Source organism: Mustela erminea, chromosome 16 (genome assembly GCF_009829155.1).
Source record: "Mustela erminea isolate mMusErm1 chromosome 16, mMusErm1.Pri, whole genome shotgun sequence".
NCBI classification, from domain to species: domain Eukaryota; kingdom Metazoa; phylum Chordata; class Mammalia; order Carnivora; family Mustelidae; genus Mustela; species Mustela erminea.
The window spans coordinates 23,706,015-23,731,923 of record NC_045629.1 but is presented as its reverse complement, the minus strand read 5'-3'; the positions used below and the strand labels follow the sequence as shown (position 1 = coordinate 23,731,923).

Sequence of the window (25,909 nt, the reverse complement as noted above, 5' to 3'; positions counted from 1 at the left end):
GCTACCTTATTGAATGTGGCCTTATTTTCCTGCAGACCTGTGAAAGGGAACACAGTGAATGAGCACAGATCACAGCTTTCCACACACAACACTGACCTGCCACCACCAGCCTTGGACTTCCCTCATTCTGTGGCCTTAGGATAGCCTCCTTCTTTCTCTGAGTCTCACTTGCTCTGTCGTAATCTTCCCATCTACAAAATGAAAGCAATCACAGCACTGCTGGGAGAACAGTGTAAACCAACTAGAAAAATACTTAGAGGCATTCCATCAATAAGAGCTCTTGCTTCCTTGGGGATTCTGAGAGGGGAGTGGACAATCGGAGAGGCAGTATTTTGTTGTTGCAGGTAGCAGAGCGGAAGAGGTGGAAGCAGAAGATAACCATTTAGGGAAACCATAGGCCAAATGGCTGGAGAGCGACCTGTAAAATATATCTGGAGGACCAGACCAGCAGATGAGCAGCACATAATTTATTGAAATGGCAATAAAAATACCGTACCTTTGTTGAGCTTGTAGAGTTTACACATCTATCTCACATTTATTATCCAGCTGATTTCTTCTTTTTTTTCCAGTGGGGAAACTGGGTCTCAGAAAAATTAAATGATCAGCTTCAGAGAACACATCTATTAACTGACAACAGCAGGAACCTAATCTAGTCTTGTGATGGGTCCATTGCCCACAAAGGAGGACGGCAGGGAGCACTGAGTGCCAAGATTTTGTGCTGTAGGTGTGGGGATGCCACGGACAGTATAAAAACAGCAGAGGGACCTGATGGAATTACACAATTTGGAAGACTAGCCTGATAGCAGAGTAGATCATCACAGTTCCTCTGGTAGGAAATAATAAAGGCCTAAGAAAATGGCTATAACACGAGGATAGAGGGAGATAGGAGAGTGGTTACAGATGAAATCTAGATAGGTCTTTTGACTGGATTAGCTCGTGAGGCTTTCGCAGGCCCTGTGTGGGTCCTTATGTGTCCAGGCCAATTTGGCTGGGTCTGCTCTGGTTTTCTTCTTCTTCCTCCCACTTTGTACCATTTCTTGGCAGTTGTCCTATGTTTGGGATTCACTGGGCTTTCTCCACAATCAAAATTAATCTTTGGAATGGTGAAGTTCTTTTTCTTACTTTCCACGTGGGTATTATTTTCACGATGTTGAAAGGGAGTCTCTTAAGGAGAAAATTAAAGCAGTTGGGTGTCACATATCTAATCAGTAGAAATGACCTGATTAGCCCCACCACAAGTTTGGGTTTGGTTTTGTTTTGTTCTTTTTTAATCATTCAGTCAGTAGTTCAAGCATGGTTTATTTTTCACGTGTATACACTCTCTCATGATAATCCAGATTATTCTTTAATTGGCTTCAGAACTATACCCAGCTCCTAAAACGTGGCATTTTATGCCAGCTGTTTAGTGATAGGAGCTTCTAAAATTGCAAGAAGTTAATATTCCATGTGATGATATTGATGACTTTAGACAGGTGGAAAGAAAACAGTGGAAACTTTGGGTCTCACAGGTTATATAGACCACTTACATAACACTTCCAGGGATTTTTTTTGAAAGAAATAACATTTTTGCATAATTTTTTTTTCTCCTCTCAGATAAGGAAGTTAATTTTCCTAATCTTCTCTTTAATCCTTCCCTTGTGAGCTGCCTGCATGGGGCCAGGAAAATAGGTCCCTCCTGTACTTAGAGTGCCCATTCCTGTTTTTCAGCTTCTTTTCCCCCAAAACAAAAGATCCTGAATGAGAATTTATTTTAAATGACATCCAGGCCTTGTTTGTGGCTGCAAGCTTAGCATTCTAAATAAGGACTTGTTGAAGGGGTCCCAGACAGGTATTTTTGGGTTCATCTGGCTGGTGCTTCCCAAAGCTGTGTTGTCAACTTGAGCATACTTTACAAGATTTTCCCATTGACCAACAAATCCTCCTAAACCTGTCCACACTGTTATCATCACACCTCACTGGGCCACTACAACGGAGTGATTGCTTGCCAAGGGAGGCTTAGCTGCCCACATAGGATCAGGGCAGATATGGTTTAGGAACCGTATCCTTCATTCTACAAATTCAAAATCCAAGTACCGTATCCTGAAGAACTAATTGTGCTTTTGAAATAGTTGAATCACCTTCTAGTAACTCTTTCTAGCCTAAGATTAATTCTTTAAACAGCGTTTTCTTAAATATGATGTATTCTATTTTTGATCCAAAGCAGAATAGCAGTTGCTAGGAGTTTGTATAGATTTGATCTCATAGATATAATAAGGCACACATTCAAAAAAGAGAGACACAAAAGACATTTAGCATATATTTAAAATGTGCTTATAAATTGAAAATAGAATAGATAAAAATTTAAAAGTTTTATATATATATACACGTAAATACACATATATAACATATAACATATATGTGTATTTACGTATATATATATAAAACTTTTAAATATATAACATATATTTATGTTATATAAATTTAAATATATAACATATATGTGTATTTACATGTGTATATATATATTTGTTTTCTTTTTTTTTTAACTTTCAGAAAAATAAATCCCCAACACCATAGGTACTTTGTAGAACCCAATTACTAATTCAGAATGCTGTGACTATCTAAAATTGGAACAATAAGGGTGCCTGGGTGGCTCGGTTGGTTAAGTGTCAGACTCTTGGTTTCAGCTCGGTTCATGATCTCAGGGTGGTGGGCTTGAAGCTCCGTGTGGAGTCAGCTGGAGATTCTCTCCCCTCCTCCTCCCTCACCCACTGCTCCTCCCCCTCCCAATAAATACATAAATAAAATATTAAAAAAAAAAATAAGATTGGTGGGGCGCCTGAGTAGCTCTGTTAGTTAAGCAACTGCCTTAGGCTCAGGTCATGATCCTGGAGTCCCGGATCGAGTCCCACATTGGGCTCCCTGCTTGACAGGGAGTCTGCTACTCCCAGTGAACTCTCTCCTCTCAAGCTCTCTCTGTGTCTCTCAAATAATAGTTAAAGAGAATCTTTTAAAAATTTTTAAAAATTGGAACAATAACTTGGGTATTAAAATATTTCTTAAAGGTTTCAACTTTAAAGAATTTAAATCGGACAAGTGTCTATTGCCTTTTGTGCTTGCTTGATTTATCTTAGCATTATTTTTTCTGCTTTTCAGTTTAGAAAAATAAGATAGTAAAAGAAAAGGAATAAAAAGGCAAATGCCCCATGGTATGTCAGTAGGAACCAGAGTTACATTTTAAATAGTAACAGTTTTGAGTGCTTGGCTAGCTCAGTCAGTAGGGAATGTGATTCTTGATCTCAGGATCATGAGTTCAAGCCCCACACTGGGTGTAGAGCATACTTAAAAAAAAAATTTTTTTTTTTTTTTAAATAAGAACATTTTTTTTTCTGTTAATGCTTTACTGGTAGATCTGAGCAAAAAAGAAAACTTGCATCCTTATTAATATTTGGCACTATTTTTTATTGTTCTTATAGTAAAACTGAAATGAGATTGTTATTCTTTTTGGACTGTACATGATCTGATGTAATATTTGGCTCTTGTGACATTTTTAAGCCAAAACTAAAAATCTAGGGAGACATCTTTTAATACTATTACATAAAAGGAAGATTTTTTATGGTTAGTTGAATGGCTAGTTTTAAGATTTCTAGAGAAAGAAGAAAGTTTTTTATTTTTACACTCAGAGAAACATTCTAGATCCTGTTCTAAAAACCCAAGCAGAGAGAAATAGGTTTTCTTTAAACTATCTGTTTTGAGGCTTGAAGGACCATGGACACTCTGAGACACACAGAGAAGTAGAATTTTTGAGATAGTAAATGAAAATGGGTTAAGAAAATAATTTAAATCAGGCTCAGTTCTGCCTGTGGGGGATGGGGTTGTGGGGGGTGATTCATGTTTGACATTAAAAATAGATAAAATTGCCATTTGAAGCTAGGGAGTGAGACTTGAGGACGAGTACATATAACCCTTCAAATATTTTTTGCAGCACTTACTTAAAAGAAAGTTAAGATCAAGTATCATGTACAGAGGCGCCTCGGTGGCTCAGTCAGTTGAGCATCCAAGTCTTGGTTTTGGCTCAGCTCACGATCTCAGGGTTCTGAGATTAAACCCCATATCAGGCTCTGTGCTCAGTAGGGAGACTGCTTAAGATTCTCTCTCCCTCTCCCTCTGCTGCTCCCCCTGTGCACGCACACATGCACTCTCTTTCAAGTAAATCTTAAAAAGAAAAAAAAAAAAAAAAGAACCAACCAAATATATACAAATAATGGAATTAGCAATGCAGTTGCAACTACAATATTTCTCAACATAAATGGGCAAAAAAAAAATCCGAGAAGCATGAACTTCCCCCGGTCATGGGAATAAAGCAAAAGTCATATAAGAAATTACCCACTTCCCCCCACCAGCGGGGACACCAGAGGAATTCACCGTGACGTCCCTATTGGCTAAGGTGCCCTGCTAATACCGTGTGGTCTCCATGCTGGGGCTACCCCAAATTTAAGACTCTGTCAAAAGAATTTGTCATAATAGGAGGCACTTAGTACCTTATCCTTCTGGCAGTAGTTTAGCTGTGGGTAATGATCACTGAAAACATCCATGAAATAATTCAGAAAATTGTACTAGCAAATGGCAGTCTTCTCAAGTTGCACACACAAAATTCCCTATGTTACACAGGCTATCGTACCCAAGACACACACCTGATTACCCAGCCTTCTTCTTCCTGAGACACGATTTGTTTCCTGGCCTGACACTAACAAGTTATTCATCAGTCTTCCATAATTCCTTAAGCAAATATATTTATAGTATGTATTTGTATATATCATATATTGTATATATATATTATATAGTGTATATATATAGTGTGTGCATATATATGTAGAACAAATGTGTATATATAGTATATATTTTTAATTAGTATATATTTGTATATATAGTGGTGCTAGCCACAATTCCTGCTTTCACGGAGCTTATAAATTAATAAAGGGGGCTGCTGGGAGAGAAGGGGTAACTCTTCAACAGTAGTCTTTCCCTGGGGCATGACTGTTCTGAAGGAATGCCACTAGAAATCCACAAAGAATGAAACCACAAGATCTCCAAAGGAATAACAATATTACGAAAGAAACAAGTCTCCTTGTGTTATTCCTGACAGGCATTCTCTTCCAGTAGCAATAATCACTTCACTAGTTAGAAATAGCCAATAATAGGATGTCAGATGATAACACTAGTCTTGTGGATGAGAAAAAAAAAAAAAAATCAGGATCCACGGGAGCCGTACAACCAAAACATAAATGCCAGAGGCCCTAAATGAGATGCTTCTAGGGTTACCGCTATTCTTAAATTACACTGGGAATTCTCCTTTGCAGCCGATCAGCATTGCAATGTGATACCATCATTCCTCAGTGCATGAGACGGAGGTCCTGTGGCTTCAATTATAAATGTAGAAGTTCCCCTGGTTTTCTGGAAGTGAACATCCCATGTGATAAAAATTAGGAGAGTTAATACAGGCAAAGCAGTGTCTGACATAGATTCTTGTGTATATTCTAAAGCTCACTTAAGCCTGGGTAAGGATTACCAAGCAAAGCCTTGTGCCTTCTTTTCAATAAACGGTGATAGGCTGAGGAACTCTGCCAGGCTTTTGTAATTTTGACTTTTAAAAAAATTTTTGACGTTCTATAATATAGCTTGAGTGTGCTGTAAGTTTTCAAATTAAATAGCCATAGTTTCATCACCAAAATGCAACCAGTCTTATCTTGGTGAGTATTTTTTCTATATTTAAAAAAAAAATTATTATACTGACTTCTAAACATACAGAAAAGGAGATGGGATAGTATAATGAAACTCATTGTAACCTTTCTAAACTAACAATGTCAAATCCTAGTGACTCTTACTGTATCTGCCTCTCACCACATCCCTCCCCTGCCCTGCTCTGTCCTATGATTATTTTTGAAAGCAGATCCCAGATATATTATTTCATTTGTGTATATTTCTAGTATATATTTAAGACTCCATTAAAAGAATTTTTTAGAATAGAAATAGTAGATGGTACCCAGTACTTTAGTTATCTAGCAAATTAATAGTAATTTCTTTGTTATTCAATGAATAATTAACAGGTACATTTCTTTAACTCTAATTCATTTTTATGTTAAGTTGTGATAAAGTACATACCATGTAAACTCTACCTTCTTAGTCACTTTTAAAGCATTTTTTTAAAGATTTACTTATTTATTTTGGAGAGAGACAGAGAGGGAGGGGCAGAGGGAGAAGAAGAGGAAAGAATCTCCAGCAGACTCCCTGTTGAGCCCAGAGCCCAACTCAGGGCTCAGTGTCACAACCCCGAGATCATGACCTGAGCCAAAACCAAGAGTCTGATGCTTAACCAACTGAACCACCCAGGCACCCCCTTCATCATTTTTAAATGTATAGTTCAGTAGTAGTAGATCTATTCACTTTGTTATACAAGCAGTGTCCATGACTCTTTTCACCTTGCAAAACGGAAAGTCTCCATGACTCTTTTCACCTTGCAAAACGGAAAGTCTATACATTAGACACCTCCTCCTACTCTCCTGCCCCTAGCTCCTGGCAACCACCATTCTGCTTTCTGTCTCTATGATTTTAACTACTTTAAATACCTCATACATGTAAAACCATATAGAATTCATCTTTTTCTGAATGACTTATTTCACTTAGCGTAATGTCTTCAAGGTTCATTCGTGTTGTGTGCAAGTGTCAAAATTCCCTTCCTTTTTAAGGCTGAATAAAATATGCCGTTATAGAGATATATCCCATTTTGGTTATCCATCCATCACTGGCACTTCTTGAGTTGCTCGTACATTTTAGCCATTGTGAATAAGGTGTGTATGAGTGTACAAATAGCTTTTACTTTTTTTTGTATTGTTTTTTTTTTCACCTGAAACTAATATGTCAACTATACTTCAATTAAAGGTTTTAAAATGCAAATATCTTTAAGACCCTGCAGTTCTACTTCTGACCGCAGAAGTAGAATTGCTAGATCACATAATAATTCTATGCCTAGTATTTTGAGAAACTACCATACTATTTTACATAGTTGCTGTACCATCTTATATTCTCACAAACAATGTAAATATATTCCATTTTCTCCATTTTCTCATCAACACTTGTTATTTTCTGTTATTTTTTTCTCTTCCCCCCTGTTTTGATAGTAGCCATCCTAATGAGTGTGAAGTGGTATCTTACTGTGATTTTGATTCATGTTTCCCTAATTATTAGTGATATTGAGCATCTTCTCATTTGCTTATTGATTATTCATATGTCTTCTTTGAAGAAATACCTGTTGAGGTCTTTTGCCCATTTTTTAAATCAAAATTTTGTTGTTGTTGAGTTGCAGGAGTTCTTTATATATCCTGAATATTAACCTCTTACCAGATACATGAGTTATAAATACTTTCTCCCATCCCATAGGTTGCCTTTTTACTCTGCTAACTGGGTTCTTTCACCCACAGAAGTTTTCAGATATAGTCTCATTTATCTGTTTTTTTTTTTTTTCTGTTATTCCTTCTGCTTTTGGTGTAATATCTAAGAAGTTACTGTCAAACCCAGTGTCATGAAGCTTTTCCTACAAGAGTATTATACTTTCACTCTTAAATTGAGGTCTTTGGTCCACTTTGAGTTAATTTTTGTATATGGCATAAGGAAATAATCCATCTTTGTTCTTTTTGCATTTGGATATCCCATTTCCCCAGTACCCAGTTTTGTTGAAAAGACTATCATTTTCTCATTGAATGGTCTTGGTACCCCCGGTGAAAATCATTTGACCATAGCATAAGAGTTTATTTCTGGACCCTGTTATATTCCATTGGTCTGTATCTCTTTCTTTATGTCAGTACCACACTGTTTTGATTACTGTGGTCTGTAACAAGTTTTGAAGCCAGAAAGTATGAGACCCAACCTTGTTCTTTTTCAAGATTGTTTTGGCTATTCAGAGTCCCTTGAGACTCCATATGAATTTTATAATGGATTTTTCTATTTTTGCAAAAAAAATTCCGTCGAGAATTTGATGGACGTTGAATGAAATCTACAAACCACTTCGAGTACTTTTAACATCTTTATATTAGGTCTTCCCATTGAATGTCTTTCCACTTATTTGTGCCTTCTTTGATTTCAGCAACATTTTGGTAGTTTTTAGTGTACAAGCTTTTTGCCTACTTGGTTATGTTTATTTCTAAGTTTTATTCCTTCGGTGCTATTGTAAATTGAATTATTTTCTTCATTTCTTTTCTGGATTGTACATTGTTAATATATAGAAGTATATAGAAATGAAACAGATTTTTGTGTATGTGTGTGGAATCTTTAGAGTTTTCTACATATAAGATTGTGTCCTTTGTAAACAGATAATTTTACTTCTTCCTTTCCCATTGGAATGGTTTTTCTTTATTTTTCTTTTACCTAACTGCATTGGCTAGGATTTCCAGTATTCCATGAAGCAGAAGTGCAAAAGTGGGGCATTCTTATCTTTTTCTTGATCATAGAGGAAAAGCATTCAGGCTTTCACCATTGACTATGCTGTTAACTGTAGGCTTTCATATATGGTCTTTACTGTACCGAGATGGTTTTCTTCTGTCTTCTCTTACTAGTTTGTAAAGTCTTTTCTCTAGTGGTTTTATAATTTGTAACAATTTACTATATGTCTCTCAAGTGTCTTTTAATCTGTGGAGCCTCACTCAATCTTTTTTTTCTTTTTTTCCCCTTATCTTGTGCATTTTTGTTGAAGTAACCAGACCTTGGTCCTATACACTTCCTGGGAGTCTAGATTTTATTTATTACATCCCCATTGTGTCCCTTTGTCACATATTTCTTGTCCCCTGTACTTCCTACAAATATAGAAGCTAGATCCTTTTATTTATTTATTTATTTATTTTGCAGGGGGTAGGAAGGTGAAGACTTCATAGAAGGGTATATCTTTCTAGTAAGAGGTGTATAATGTCTGGTTGCTGTCATTTTTAAAACTTCAGCATTCTGGTTAGACAGTCCCCTTTAGCAATCCATTATAGGATGTTCTTACTTATCCTGTATATCTTTTCTTCTTGGCTCAAAGATAGGTGATTAGGAAGGAAGAAACTCAAGAGTTTTGGGGGTGGGGGTTAAAATATAAGTTCATTAATTCAGCTAGTAAATGCAGATCCACTGTCAGAAACAAAATGATTAACAGTTCTTGTTGCAAATACCTAGATTTTAACTATTTTTGGTGAGGCCAAGTTTGGAGATGAATCTAAACCACTTACTTAATTTTGAGGTTTTCTCAAATATCTCTTCTTGAATAGCTCTCCAGTATTACTGAAGATGCTTGATTAAATCTTCCTAGTCACTTCTAGTGAACGGAGAGATAATCTCAGTGGCTCATGTTGAGTAATCTGGCCGGTGCCACATTTCTTTATTATCTTTTCAGTAGCATGGTGAATTTTAGTTTATCAAACATAGTTTCAAGCCAGTGAACTAACGTGATTAATCTGTAGATGGGCTTGACTTTTGGCAGCTAATTTTAAAGATAAATCCTATTGTCCTGCAGAAGGCTTGAGTTTAGCCTAAGGCGTTTTCTCTGCAGGTGGTTTCCTTGCTAATTGTAGTGTAAGAATAATATTTAACAGAGGTTTATGTATAATGTGTATACAATGTTATCTTGACTTGGAAGTAATTAACTATTTACATTAGGGAAAGAATGCCCACATCTTTTCTTTTCCCAGTAGTCAGTCATATGATTGATTCAATCAGAGTTACTATTTGTGGAAGAACTGATATTAGAAGACCTTACTTTTCTTTCTTACTATGGTAGCTAATAATGATATGTCATGTTGATATTCTTAAAGTGCTTCCACAATTTATCCTTTGACCCTACCACAAGCAAAAACTCTCTATGGTATTCCTGAAATGCTGGAGTACAGCAGCATTTTGTGAGCACTGAACATTGTCAGGGACTATATACATTGAAGGTACTAAATTTGTAACACACCTCAGTAATTACTGATTATTGCCATACATCACCATAGCCACTTGGTTTTTTTAAACTGGGGCAGGGTCAAGATTTTGCCAAGACATGTTCTCCCAAGTCATTCACTAACTGGCTGTAAACGATGGATTTGGACTATGCTTACCTGCCTATTCACAAAGTCTGACCTTTTAATGATTAATGGCATAGGCTAAGAGGTATTTGTGACTAACTCAGGATCACACTGCTTGGCTATGAAAGCGACATGTGTTGTTTTTGTTTTTGTTTTTTTTTAAAGAACACCTGTAATTTTCAACTTAATTGGTGTGGTGCCTTGACCCTATCTGAATGACACTACTTCCTACTCAACTTCTCAATCTTCAGTATATGAAACATATTGCTGGTTTCCTAGGGTTGGGTCATCGCTTCTAGTGGTAAGAACCAGCTTTGTACCAAACAGCTTGGTTGCTATTTTTGTGAGAATAAAATGCAGACACTCCTGGGAATTAAAACACTGGGTGTTAAAAGTTTAGCTTCTATGCAAATCAGCTTCACTGAGTACTATGCTCTTAAAAACATGGTCATCTTAAAAATATTGGCATGGGGAATTTATGGTTACCCTTATCATTAAATAGCCTGAACTTCACATCCAATTTGATTTAGAATGTTAATGATCTTTTTGTAGTGGAATATGGAGTCCCATGTCTGGATTGACCTACAGCTATTGGAATAGTAGTGATAAGAATGGTAGAAATAACACCACCACTACCAGGAATAGTAACACCGACAGCAGCTTCCTGCTTGCCAGGCACTATGTTCAGAATTTTAAATTACCAAATTTAACCTTTAACACACACCGGTTTTATTCCCATTTTATTGAGGAAGGACCTAAGGCTCAGAGGTGAAGTAACATACCTTGACCACCACACAGCTAGTCAATGACAAAGTTCAGAATCCCAGTCTAAACTCTGTGACTGCAAAGCTTGTGGTATGACCATTATGAGACTGTGCATTTCTGATGCTCTTCTGCACTTTCGTGCAAGAGTTTTTTGCCCACAGGTTATGAACACAATTATTTTTAGAAGAAACTCCTGTAATTTCTGTGTCATGTCATCAAAGAGTTGCCCTGAGAATGCCTTGTGTTAGACCTAATTAGTATTAGACCTCGTTCAGTCAGGAGATGAGCTGGGTGACTACATCGTAAGTACTGTGGACAAGGCAATTTCAATACCAGCCATCCTAAGAGAACTCCTTGACTGACACGTAGAAGCAAATGGAACAGCCTTGCAGGAGCAACAGTGTCTTCATCTGGTTGAATCTCAGTAACATCAAATTTCTAAATTGCAAAGATTGCATATTTAATGGCCCTGATAATTTATCAAATGCCATAGCTCATCTTTGAAAACAGGGTGACAAGAGGCCATATCACAGTCTTCTGAAATCCCAATACCCACGTGTATTTACAGACATTCTTTTCCTTTATTCAAAACAGATCATAGATTTTCAACATGTGAATTCAAGACTAACAGACACAAATCTCTCTAGAGGCTGAATTTAATGGCATTTCAGCCTTTCTGCGTACTAATTTTGCCTAGAATTTCTTTTTTTCCCTTTCAAGCATTTTCATGAGATGAACATCTAGTATAACTCACAGCGATCAAGCTGAAAAAAAAAAAAATCAAGAAACAGAAAAAAATGACAATGGACCAGGGATGCTGCTGGTGATTTTAGCTTAGGATGACAACAACTTGAGTTTCTGTGGGCATTCTGTGTCCCAGAAACAGGAGAAAAAGATCTTGAGGCAGTGAGATAATTAAAGATCACTTGATAAAGGATGAAGGCAAAACAGTCGTTTTAGGCCTGGGTCTGTCCTCAGCAGATTTCACTGTTATTTAATTTTTCAGCTAAATGCTGCTTTCTGTTCAGTAGACATAATCATCTTTGACCTAACATGCAATAGCCAGGGGTAACCTCATTCCTTCACTTTATTTTCATGACTTTAAGCAGACATTTGCAATTTAATATCCTATCAAAATAATTTAGGAGCAGAGTTAAATTTCAGTTCTCTGTGTGTATATGGGATGTTGGATGCTGTTTGTTTTGCTTTGGTAAGAACAGCTTGAGAAGAAGGTCTCCGCTCATAGGATGTCCTGGGCATAAGAGCTATAGTAAATTGACACTATTTCTTGGTAAACTAGGAAAAAAGATAAAGTATCTCACTGTATTTTCTCTTTTTGAGCCTCATCACTGTATTACTCAATTTTTACTAGGGAACTGAATTGCAGAGCACGTAAGAATATATTTTGTAGAATGATGTGATGCATACCAATACTGAATTTAAAAAATAAATAATTGCCTGCTGATCTTATGCTAATCTTATCTACCACATGAAGCAGATAAGTTATGAGCAGCTGTTCTAAGAATGGGCTGCACTTTCATCAGGTACTACAAATTAATCAGGCATTCCTAATATGTTTAATTCTGTATTATTTAGATAGAATCATTTTAGGACTCAGATGTCTGGGTTTTTGTTTTTCTTTTCCTAAGCTAGGTATCTAGGAATTTTCTTTACCAATATTGAATGCTAACAATTAACTAAAGAACAAATTTAATTTTTGCCATTGTAATTATTTGAAATACTCTATATATTGCTTTTCATTCATTTATTATTCCCCCAAACTTTGGGAAATCTCTATGCCAGGCATATTGTGCTAGATCCCAAAGATATAGAGAATGTAAGGATATGGCCCTGCCCTTTTTAGACAAGAGCACACGCAGCTATGGTACCGAGTACAGCCAGGCTGAGAAAAGTCAGGGATGAGACTCTTAACTGATGAAGGGGTGATGACCTCATCATACTAATGTGGGTGAACAATGGAAACTGATTTTTTGCCTTAATTTTTTTAAGGGCTTTGGTAGGAATGTCTATCAGAGCTCCTTCTCTTTTTTTTGTTTTTAAATTTTAATTCAATTTAATTAACATATAGTACATTACTACTTTTAAGGATAGAATTTAGTGGTTCATCAGTTGCAAATAATAGCCAGTGCTCATTACTTCAAGTGCCCTATATAAATGCCCATCACCCAGTTACCTGGTCCCCCACCACCTTCCCCTCCAACAACCCTCAGTTTGTTCCTATAGTTAAGAGTCTCTTAGGTTACCTCCTTCTCTGTTTTGCTCTTATTTTATTTTCCCTTCCCTTCCCCTATGATCATATGTTTTGTTTCTTAAACTCCACATATGAATGAAATCATATTACATTTGTCTTTCTCTGACTGACTTATTTCAATTAGCATAATGCCTTTTAGTTCCATCCATGTCATTGCAAATGGTAAGATTTCATTCTTTTTGATGACTGAGTAATATTCCACTGTGTGTGTGTGTGTGTGTGTGTGTGTGTGTGTGTGTGTACACCACATTTTCTTTATCCATTCATTTGTCAATGGACATCTGAAAGACCCTCCTCTTTCATATAAGGCCTCTGCTTAGTCAACTTTTGAAGAAAATATTTCAAGATAAATAGTTTGAAAAACTATAAATTGGTCACATGTTAGGGAGGTGAGTAAGAGTCTGACATTTATGGGCCTTTAGTACTTATTGAAGTGTTTGGATGTTTTCTAAAATTGATGGGAGAGCGACATTGTTAGAGCCTGGGCATAGAGCCCAGGAAAAGAGACTATTGCAGATATCCACAGAGGAGGCACCGGGCTGGGATGTGGGGAGGGGGAGTGTTGGAGAGTAGGGAGTACAAGAAAGGCACAAATTCCGGATCCAAATGGCAAGATGTCATGGTTGATTTGATGTGGGGTAAAGAGAGGCTCTTTAAAAGCATGCCAAGGTTTGGGGCTGGTAGGTTGCCATTCTCCTAACGAAGGAAAACAGTAGGTTTCCAGAGAAACTATGATGAATCCAACGTGCAGCACACTGAGTTGCAGATGCTATATGGGACATCCAGCTAGAAATGACCCACAGGTAACTGATTTGAGTTGAGATCAAAGATTTAGTAGAAGGGAGTAGGGTGATTGTTGAAGCCATGAGTGTATTGTGGTCTGTAAGGCAGACCCCAACAGTGAGGAATGGATAAAACAGTCCCAGGGGCCCATATCATTTAAGGGATTGATGATGAGTACTCAGATTCTAGAAAGATAACTTCAAAAAATAGTGATGATGTTATTGGCACCAGGAAGGAGAAATGTCAAGAAAATATTGAACAACAGTGACGAGAGCCCCGGAGGGTCGAGTTCTGGAGGAAAAAAAAAAAAAGGAAACATTTGGCCCCAGGGTTTACTTAAATGACATGTTTCTTTGAGGCAGAGGCAAAGTTCTAAATAATTTTTCAAAAGTGATATAACAAAAAAAATGGTTTTATAAAAGCATCCATTTTATAACTGCTGCTCTGGAATTTGTTATTGCAAAGCACAAGAAAAGTAAGATTAAGCCAAAGACGTGGTGATTTTAATGTCTCAGTTTTGGTCTAAAAAATGTGGGTTTTTTCTTCCTTTAAATATGCCAAAATAAGCCATCAAGCTATGACTAATTTATTAACTGTTCACTGTTGGCTTTTGTCACATTTGACTTGTATCAGATATAGTCAAAAAATCTGAAGGTATTAAAAGATTTTTATAAAATAAATTTCACCTCAATATGAGCACTCCAGTGTAAGCAAACTTGTGAACACGGTTATCTGTTTGTTCTTCTGCTAGTTTCCTCTTAGGTAAACGACTGTGGGCGAGGCGCCCCGTGCACTCTGCCAGCCAGTCAGCCCTGTACCAGGAGCAGATCAGATCACTGCTACAACTCCAGTTCCCCGTCTCTAAAATCACAAGGGGGTATACTCCAGAGCTCTTCTTTTCAAACTGTGGGTCCTGATACATTAGGGGGCCACGAAATGGAAAATCTGTATCAGAGTACACTCCGCAAAGTGGGTAAAGTCTTATTTTGACAGATCTTCATTTCGGCTCTTTTTGTGGGAGAGACAGAGGGAGAGGAAGAAAGGAGAGAGAGAATACTAGACCATCATGGAAATTGTATTTTTGACCATGGATTGTGGTTTTTAAAATGTTTGAGAAACTGTATTCTCAACTAGAACCCCTTCCTATTCTAAAAATCTCTAGTTCCAGTTCACTGTCAAACTGTTTTTTTGGTGTAGTAAATGGTTCATAATAATACAGAGGAGCGGCAGGTATAAAAAATGTGAAGGAAGGACAGCTCATAACAAAGGAGAAAAACATGAAAAGGTAAATAAGGCCAACATCTGTGTTGTATTTGACCACAAGTCTGAACAAGCCTTTAAAATTTATTAGTATTCCAACTAGCAAGTCATTACTATAATTTATGAAGTAAAGTTAAAGTATGCTATATATTAACAAACAATGGAGTAATTCTTTTGATGGTGGTATAAGTAAGCAACCTTACCAAGGAGAAATCATACTTTTTCAAAAGTAACAATACCATGGCACATAAATTCCAGAATTGGCAATTAAATAAATGTGGTGAGTCTCTTCCACCTGGCCACATAAAAAGATTCATTGACATGGTTATGAGACAAGTCAGTGTATTTTTATTGGCCTGAGCTAGAGGGAGTAAACACCTTAGTCAGGTGTTTTGTTTTAGAAACAGCTGTTTGAACTTCTGCTGGTTAGTTCTGCTCTAGGGTGTATTTGAGCAATTGCTTTTTCCAAGCACACTTTACTGATTTGGAATCTGAGTGAGTGAGCAATTTCCTATAAAACTGAGATTCAGTGAAAGTTTTTCTTTACTTGTGAACTATTTTTAATTCTTCTGCAACCTACAAAATTGCATGGATTTTAAGGTGGTATTAAACAGGGATAATTTATTTTTTTAAAGATTTTATTTATTTATTTGAGGGCGAGAGAGAGAGATCACAAGTAGGCAGAGAGGCAGGCAGGCAGAGAGAGAAGGGAAAACAGGCTCCCTGCTGAGCACAGAGTCCGATGAGGGGCTCCATCCCAGGACCCCGAGATCATGACCTGAGCGGAAGGCCTAGGCTTAACCCACTGAGCCACCCAGGAGCCCCAAACAGCAATAATTTAAACTCATCAAACAGGAAATCTGAGGACAATGTTATTTGTCTTCCCTACCCAGCTCTTGAACACTCAGTTTGTCTTTCTTCCCTCTTTGCCCTGTTATAAACCCTGGGGTGTTTTTCTTTGCCCCTTTGCCAATCTAACCCCTGACTTTTGGCGACACTGCGTTCCCTGTCTCTTCCTCACTGTCAGTCAGTGGGAAGAGAAGGCCTAGACAAGACAGGAATTGAGACTAGCAATGTCATCCTGCTCTACTTCCCCAAACGCTCAGCTGTCCCTCCTTTGGGACTCCTGAAAGATAGACCATTGACTTGCTGGCAGGGTGTGAGCCCTGCTGGCAATGCAGGCGGTGCAGGGGCCGTGTTGACTCCTCCTCCCTGGCCAGCTGATTGGCTCTGATAGCCAGTGAGTCTCCGCCCCCATCCCTCCATCCCAGGCCCCTGCACTCTTGAAGGTGTAGGAACAGGTATGGTTGCGCCCAATTAAGAGATGAGAAATTTTGTTTTAATTGCACATGAGAACAAAGTGCTTGTCAGTTAGCCATCTGACTTATTAGATGAGCAAACTAAGGATGAAGGAAGTAAGAACACCAAAGTGAGAGAGGAAAGGTCAAGCCTGGAGCCTGGGTCCAGGGCTCTTCTTCTAGCACGTCCTGCTCTTTCCCAAAGTCCATGAGGAGATGGTACTTTAGATCAAGACTCAAGGGCTTGATAGATTATAAATACGTGGGGAGTAGGGGGCAGGACACAGACCAGTCTTGAGTTTTGGAATGAAGACAGCGTGCTCAGAAGACAATACACAAAGCATACAAGGTTTATGTAGGACAGTGTAGATACACAAGACAGTACTCCAACAAGTAGGTGACATGTGAAGGCATAATTTATCCAGTTACAACTTCCCTAGTTCAACGATGATACAGGTGGATTCTATACTTATTCCAAAGGTCTGCTGAAATAATAAGATTCAGAAAACATTGTTTGGAAATATTTAAAATGTCATACTTGTAAAAGCCAATATTGTTGTTAGGATGCTGGTAAAACCTTCAGAAACTCACATTACATCTTTGTGTACTTTACGGACATTTTTTCCTTCCTCACTAATTATGCAGGGTCTGCACCAAGAACCATGATGTTTCCTGGATTTGATATATTACCAATACAGTAACACCATAAAAACTGCAAATATTTCCATAGCCCCTGAGTTTATCTCAGTGCCAGTAAATGTCATCAGGATATGGGGTAGATGAGACAGACTGCTCATCACTAGTGTCCAAGGCTTGAAGTTTTGGATGGAAGCCATTTCAGAATGCTGGTTTTCCCCTTTGTGTATGGGACTGACTGTTTGATAATGGGATAGTGTCACATGAACGTCAGGATCAGCTCCCCAGGCTGGGCATGGTGCCAGGTGGTCAGAAGTGGCCATCACTTCCTTTGAGTGTACTCAAAATTGGCAGATGGTCTGAATAAATAAGAAATAATGATAATTATCATCTGAAATAGAAATAGTATTTATTACCCCTCTGAAATTAATCTATATTGTATCTGTTTTCTGGTATTTGTGGCAATGCTTTTAGATAATCTTAATGGATTGTGGCATAACGTAAACAATGTCTTCTCTAGTCACTGAATTTCTTGCTCCTGAAACAGGCGCATGAAACTAAATTTCCTCTACTTTGTATGTCTACATAACTCTAGGTGTTATATCTTTGTAATAGTTTAAGCAGCAGATTATTTCTTCATTATGCAAAGTATCAACAACATTTGGGTCACTTGTTAAATAAGTCACTGAAGTTTGCATACTGAAGTTTGGATCACATAGACCAAGAGCAGCTGGAGCTCCAATCTCCTGATGACTCTCTTACTCTCAGCCCTTCTTGGCACTGATTCCCTCTTACTGTGACAGTGTAGTCTATGAACCTGAAGGATATACTTGACCTGAAAAATTCTTCTTTTAGGATCCACCTACATCAGTTTCCCTTGGACTGCGAATGGAAGAAATGATTTTCAACTTGGCAGACACACATCTGTTTTTCAATGACTTAGAAGTAAGTTCTGATTATTTTATATTCACACTTCATGGTGCATGTCTGAAAATTGATAAGTGACCTTGCAATATCAATGAGATACTGTTTTATGAATCTATAACTAGAATAATGAGATTAATTATTGATTATATGGTAATATGTTTGCCTTCTTTATTTTGACTGTTGCCTTTCAAGGTTAGATTCCTCATGACCCTTGGTAAGGATTCAAATTTGATGTCAAGAATTTTAAATATTAAACCGTGTTGATATCAGAAGCTACCGATTCCTCAGCTTCATAATTACTGTTGAGATGGGTTTCCTTCCGAATCCTTTAAAGCTGTGATGGTGGCATCCGCTGTCCGAATCAGACTTTCATCCTGTTGGGTCAGCTGCTTGTCTTTCTGGCTGGCCCAGTTGTATGTTGTTTCAGCCAGGTTTCTGCTCTTGGACTTGCTGGGATTTCTTAGGTCAAACTGCTGATGATTTTATTTGCCCGTTACAGTTTTGGGGGGGAAACTTTTGTAAGATGGTTAATTAATTGTGTCATGGGCACCATCAAATATGATGATCTCAATTAGCAGCATTCTTAAGAATAACGAATATTGTTTCTTCTATCCCTATTATCACTACGCTTCACTCTCTTCTTAATAGAGACAGTTGTTTATTTAAATCCTGCTGTTAAGTAAGTTTGTGGTAGCCTGCCAACAGGCATTAATCATCAAGTTGTTGTTTGAGTAGATTTTATAAATGTATGTTATTTCAGACAGGAGAAGAATCTGAAAGATTCAAATAGAACTTTTACTGATCAAAGTTAATTGGCGGCAATTGGCCTTTAAATATTTCCTGATGTTTCCCTTTTCAAAATCAAGCAAAACACACCTTATTTAATAGATGAGCCAAAATCATTTGAAAAATGCCAGTGTGTGACAGAACTTAAATGCGGTTTGTTCAACATCTGTCCTGTATTTTGATTTCTTTTCATCTGCAATGAAACTACTCATAGACGAATTGGCAACTTCCAGTGCAATAAAATTATTTAAATGTGCTTCATTTTTTCCCCATTTCTTATTCCTTAGTGAAATATTTCTTTTTACACTTAGGGTAAAATACAAATTTTTTTTTTTTTTTCATTTTAAAGTGTTTGCTTTTCTTAAGGAAATTACATGTAAGGCATTACTGTTTTTTAAGGTAGAAATATCCCAAGTGAGTGACAAGTTCAGAGTTGCCTTTAGGAGAGCTTAATAATCATTCTTATTTTCAAAAGCTGTTTCTGATTTATGGCTGTGATTCGCTTCATAACAACACACAAAAAAATTCCATATTTTACTAGTATGTTAAAATTCCTTCCCCAAGTTTCCATTTGTTTCTAATGATTCAGACCAAGCTGCTATTTTGTATTGGGTATAACCTTGTTACTCTTATTGATGTTAATAGGTGTTAATAGCACCCATCAAGAAGAAATTAGCAGTAATTTGCTATTGCTTTTAAATTCTACCTTCTTAAAAATATCAAAGCTCCATCCATGCAGTGCCAAAACTATGTGGTGAAAAGTGAGAGGTTGGGCAAAGTAATAATTCGGTATAATATAGACCGAAAAACTTCCAAACTTGGTTTTGATACAATATATTTGGATTTTTATTTATTTAAGGACATTATTCACAGTGAACTATATACGGAGAGTGTCTGGAAATAGTGCTCAGACAAATACATGAAAAATACATATTGAAAGTTCTAGCTTAGGGATGTAGGGGATATAGTTTTTCCATAAAACAAAAAGTAAAGGAAGAAGTCTGGAGTTCTATGAAGTCATTAAAATATCTGATTCTGTTCTTGGTATAAGGACTCTTCTTTATGTAAAATAGAGAAGGGAATGAACCAAATACAAAAATCAATGGTAGAAACATTATTTAGGCTTACAACCTTATAAAAGTTGATTTTAAGTTACTTTACTCAAGAATAATATAAAGGTATCAGCAAAATGAAATATCCATTTAGCCTTTGCCTTTGAAAATTCTTTACTTGCTCTAGGGTTGCACTATATTTTAAAAATAAATTGGTTCTTATGCTTCTTTCAGTCTTTCATTTTATATTTTTCTGATTCAACAAACCTGGGACTGGTCATTGCAAATATTAATTTCTTTCAAAATAAAAAGCAAAATTATTTCCTGGGAAAAATAAATGTATTGGCATTAGATTCCCAAGAAAACCAAAATTATCTCATCAGGCAGAAATGGTGTGGTAATGCTTGATTTCACACTCTAATAAGCAATGTGCTGCGGTGGGGGGCATGGATATTTTAATATATTTAAATTACATGTTTTTAGCTTTCTAAGATCTCATACAAGTAATTTCAAGGAGATTAATGATCTATTGGTTAGCTTAAAGTGTGATTTCTGAACTCCAATTGTTGACATTTGGCCTCATTTTCTTTTAAAATGTTAACTTTTTGCCAGCAACCCCTCTGTATAATTTGGTTAATTCACAGTTCTGGCTTGTAAGAGAGTCTGAATAATGAAGCACACTACGTGAGAGGCTTTCCAGAACAGCTCTTGTATTGTCTTGTATTATATGCTTAAAATTGTTATTAGGATATTATTTAAGAAATTTAGGATATCTTTTTTAAAATAATTTAGAAACACTGTAATTTTTTTTAACAAAGTTAATTATTTTTGGTTCTAAAAGTTTTATCACCTATCGTTTAGTAATATTTTTTAATAAAAGCAATCACGATTTAAATTAGTTGTGCTGACTCTTGGAGGGTAATATAAAGGAGAAATTTGGGGGTTTTTTGTATCATTAAAAATATTTGACATGTTCAGGAACAGGAGTGACAGGGAGACATAATTATCAAAGGAAATAATATCTTCCCCCACCAGAGAAGGGTTTAAACTTCAGTCCCATAGTGTACTTCTGCCTTTCCTATTTCTAAGTCTGACTAACGTCCTGCGTATCATTTTACCAAAAGGTCTCCGCGTGCAGTACGGTGATGCTTATATGGAGCTTATTTTTTATGAATGACAGTATGGAACTAGAGGTGGTTTTTCTCCCCCTCAGCTTCTTTAGTAAAGTATGACTCTTTCCGAGTGAATGGAGAAAGGATTCTTTTTGTTGGATTTTTTACTGAAAGGCAACTTGCAGAGTGAGGAAAGGCCTTTCGTGTATGATAATGTTTCAGTTTAACTTGCTGTTGGTCAGTTCTCCTGCTAGATTTGTCCGCAGCTAAGGCAAAAATTATATCAAGATAGAAAGAAGTAAGTAAAAATAAGGTGCAAGCTTATGTGGAATTTTCTCTGTCTGTGTGGTGTCAGGTAGTATTTTTCTCTGGCATGAGGGTTGCCATGCTAACTGGTGGTGTTGGCGTGGTGGGCCTCAAGAGGCTCTGGTCTCAGTCCACACTCCCCAGCTGCAAGGATCACTGGAAAGTGGCACGAATGCTCCCCACCCTTCCGTCTTCCTGTGCAGGAGTTGGACACATCACATTCACCTGGTTAAGTGTGAAGCTACGTTGGAGCATTCTCCTTTTCCTCGTGCGTTGTGGGGACGGTCGGGACAGACCAGAGGATTTCTTCGTGTTAGGATTTACATAAATATTTCAATCCTTTCTTCGGTCTTCAATGTATAGATTCCTGTCCCAGACCTGATTTTTAAGCACCTGCTGTTGGTAGCACCTTGTTTTCACCTTTTCCACTAAGAAAAAGCTTGGGATAGAAGGTTCTGGTGTTGGTAGAGGCTAGCCTGCTTTTGGTGAATCAGAGGGAGTTGGATAGTTCTCTAAATGTTGCCGTGGTTTAAAGGAAGGGAGTTGTAATGGTTTTTCGTTTTTCTTTCTTCCTTTTTTCCCCCCAAAGATTTTATTTTTTACTTATTTAAGATTTTTTATCTTAAAATTTTATTTTAAGATTTTATTTTATTTAAGATTTTATTTAATTTATAATCTATTATAATTCATAATTTATTTATTTATTTATTTAAGATTATTTATTTATTTATTTATTTATTAGAAAGAGAGAGAGAGAGAGCAAGAGTAGGGGCAGAGGGAGAGGGAGAAGCAGACTCTCCCACTGAGCAGGGAGCGTCACATGGGGCTCAAACCCAAGACCCTGAGATCATGACTCAAACCAAAAGCGGGTGCTTAGATGCCCCTGTTATGAATTTCTTTATGAAGCAAGTTTGCCTCTTGGTTTAATTCAGTCTTTAAAATTCTAGTAGTATTTTGTCACTCCAAACATTGAGTTATCATCTGTTATTTATTTTAATATATGTTGTTTGTAAATTTATTTTTAGCTAGTAAAGAAAAATCTATCTTCAAATTATCAGCCTTGCCAATGCTCGGTAACTTCAATTTCAAGCGACGCATTCTGTAGTGATCTAATGCTTACGTTTCCAAAAATGTAAAGATTTAAGCTAATTCAGAAGTTGATTTGAGTTGATAAAATAAGGCACCTAGAAAGTGCCTTATTCTCTATACGTAGGAAGAAACTCAGTCCCAGAGTCCAGCTTTTCCGGTGGAGGCTGAAAACTCTGGTTGTCTGCTGCCACAGAAAGGGTTTCGTGATTGCTAGCAGAAGAGGACATTTCAAGAAGGGCTTGAGCTGTTTTCTGTTTCCAATCTCTTCCACAAGCCAAGAGCACCTATATGAAAATGTGTGCACACATCAATATTATACTCCAAACGTAAATGAACCCAGGCACATATACACATACACAAATATGCCACTTGTTTTCAGCTCTGTACATAGGCTTTTGTATACTTATTTTCTCCTTATGAATTAAGCAAACCAGTAATATCACCTTTTTTAAACTCCTAGTAGCATCTTTCATAACACCCCAAATATTTCCTTCTACCTTTTGACCATTAAATGAATTAAACTGAATTCTTTTTTTTTTTTTAAAGATTTTATTTATTTATTTGTTAGAGAGGAGAGCTTCAGCATAGGCACAGTGGTAGGCAGAGGCAGAGGGAGAAGCAGGCTCCCCGCCTAGCAAGGAGCCCGCTGTGGGACTCGATCCCAGGATGCTGGGATCATGACCTGAGCCGAAGGCAGCTGCTTAACCAACTGAGCCACCCAGACGTCCCTAGATCGAATTCGTAACCTGTAATCTCAGAATAGCAATTCCTACTTTCTTCCCCATGGAAGACAATAGAGTTGACTTGGCCTTCCTCTGCTTTAATGTAAATTGTTTGGCCTTCTCCATTTCCTTAGTTGCCAAGAGTAACAACAAAACTCTCAGTGTAAAGGGCAAACTACAGTTTTCAAGTAACGAATGATTATTAGACATAATAAATGAATACTGAATTTAATGATGTAATTAGTGTCTGAAAAGAAGCAATGTCCATATTTTATTATTATTACTAATGAGTCATTTGAAGTATTCTTCCTGTTTCATCATTTCTTACAAAATTCTGTCATCTTTTATCTAAAATAAGAAAGAGAAATAAAAAAATATAGTCAAGGGCTTCTTTAATTCTGAATTTCATCAGAAAGTTAGGAGTCAAACTATATGTAACTGTTTAACATAATAAAGATACTAACCCTACCATGATAGCCAACATTGTACTTAGCAATGAAAGAGGCACGTTGTCATTACAAAAGGAAAAAAATTAAAATGCCCTCTCTCAGCACTATTATTCAACATTATTTTAGGAATTTGAGGCACAATAAGATGTGAGCTATAACTATTAAAATGAAAGTGATGGAAGTGATTGTTCTTTGCAGAAAATTTGATATACATAGAAAACTGAAGGGAACCTACTGGAATAGTCTTAGAATTTATAATGCACTTCAAAAAAATGAACGATTATAGAATTAAATTTAAAAATCTGTAACTTTCTTCTACTATAGCCAGACATGCAAAACTTTTCATTGTAATTTTAAAGTAGCAGCAGTCCCTGTAATACCAAAACAAAAAATCAAAAAAGGAAAAATAAGGAGTAACCTATGCAAGAAGTATTTGTAAGAAATATATGAATAAAACTTTGACATCTTACTGAGAGATCTAAAGGAAGATTTGAGTAAAAGTATCTTCCTTTCCTTTTCTTTTTTGTAACATGTTCTAGTAATTTGTAAAATTGTCCCTAACGTCCATTTGAAAGGATAAATAGGCAAAAAATAACCAGAAGTTTTTGACAAAAAATAGTAGCATCCAGCTCAACCAAATATTAAATATTTTATAATTTTACAATGATATGAAGATTTGTGTTGACCCACAGTGGCATTGGACTAACTATGGGGAGAAAAGATCGCACAGGCATAGCCCCAACTTCTAGAAAACTTCTGTATGTTTTAAATTAATCCAAGCCAACAAATGGTGAAGGAATCGGTTATTCAACTTATATGCAGAAATAAGTCAATTAAAGAGTTAAAATGTAAAAGAATAAAAGAGAAAGTATAGATAGATCAAAAAAAGATCTCACATTGCTTACAGGAAGTAAATTTTTGGGTAGCTGTTTGATGATAAACCTCAAGAGCCTAAAAAATTGCACACATTTTATATCTAGACTTTTTACTTTTATCAGAGATAAAGACAAATGTTTACAATAATAAACATTTCTGAATTATGAAATTCTGATAATGTTTTGTTTCTTGACCCAGATACTGGTTACATGAGTATTCCATTCATTCAAGCTGTATATACTTTTTTCCAAAAATGTTCATTTTTAAAAAGTACTGTTTTAAGGAATAGACCCACACATACAGTTTGCTGTCAATTCTGTTAAAAAAATTATATGTCCTGTGTATAATATATTCAACAGCTATTTTTCTAGCAGAGGATCTGACCCAATAGAAGGCACTCAGTAAATACATATTGAATGCAAAATAAATGGAAGAACAAAAAATATATGGAAAGATATAGCCTGGAATTTTAACATTGATTTTATCTGCGACTTGGGGGTTAATTATTTTTATTTGCTATAAAATATGCTTATTTTCTATAAAATATGCTTATTTCTTTTATAATCAGGGTAGAAAACAAATACTATTTTTTAAAACATTAAATAAAAGATAAAATTTCTAATTGATAAAATAATGAATTAATAAGTCAACTCAGTAAGATGAACTAAGAAAGAAATAGCTCAATACAAGAAATGAGCAAAGAACGTTGAACAGATCATTCACAAGAGAAAAACATTCAAATCGTCCACACACAAGAAGGAAAAATGTTAAGGTTCACTTTTGGTAATTAGAAATGCCAGATAGTAAGTGTTCGGCCTGTTGCCCATTATATCAGCAAAGATTTTAAATCAGTAAAATGGTCTGCGGTACAGTAAGATAAAAACTTGTGTACATTACTGATAAGGATATAAATTGGTACAAGTTTTCAGAAAAGCAGTTTGATAATATGTATTCAGTAGCCTAATGTGCTGATTTTTTTTTTTTTTTTTTTGGGTTGGTAATTGTACTTTTAGCTTGTATTCTAAGAAAGGAGAGCTGTAGACGGATAACTGATACAGTAGTGATAGGCATTCAATGACCACTTGTCCTAATGCTTTGCATACATTATTCCACTTCATACCCTGAGGTTTCTCTAATAGAAACACCGGCATTATCTCCATTTGATGGAGGAGCTTAGTGAAGCTTGGGGGATTAAACCAAAACTTGCCTAAGCTCATACAGCTACTGAGTGACAGATTCTAATGCAGGACTGGTGCTTTCTAGGAGTCTACTCACCCCACTCTGTATCTCCCCATCATGGTTTTTTTCTACCTCTTAAATACAGAAATGTTTTCAATATCCAAAAATAGATTAATAATGAAATAAATGATAATACTTCTGCATTGAAAATTGTTTTAAGACTACATTAAATACAGAGAAAATATTCATGGTCCATTTCAAGTTTAAAAAGTAGGCTCTATAATGCAGTGTAAACATAATGTTAAAATGTACAGCATTATTATCTGA

General features: G+C 36.4%; 1 protein-coding gene across 14 annotated transcripts in view; it reads left to right on the top strand.

Moving 5' to 3' along the window:
* Positions 1-25,909, top strand: part of EYA1 (EYA transcriptional coactivator and phosphatase 1) — a 359,116-nt gene that overhangs the window by 284,916 nt on the left and 48,291 nt on the right. For all 14 annotated transcript variants that reach the window (XM_032316550.1, XM_032316548.1, XM_032316544.1 and 11 more), the window contains one exon: positions 17,940-18,029. In XM_032316550.1, the coding sequence (XP_032172441.1) occupies positions 17,940-18,029 (90 nt within the window). The remainder of the gene's footprint in view (positions 1-17,939; positions 18,030-25,909) is intronic.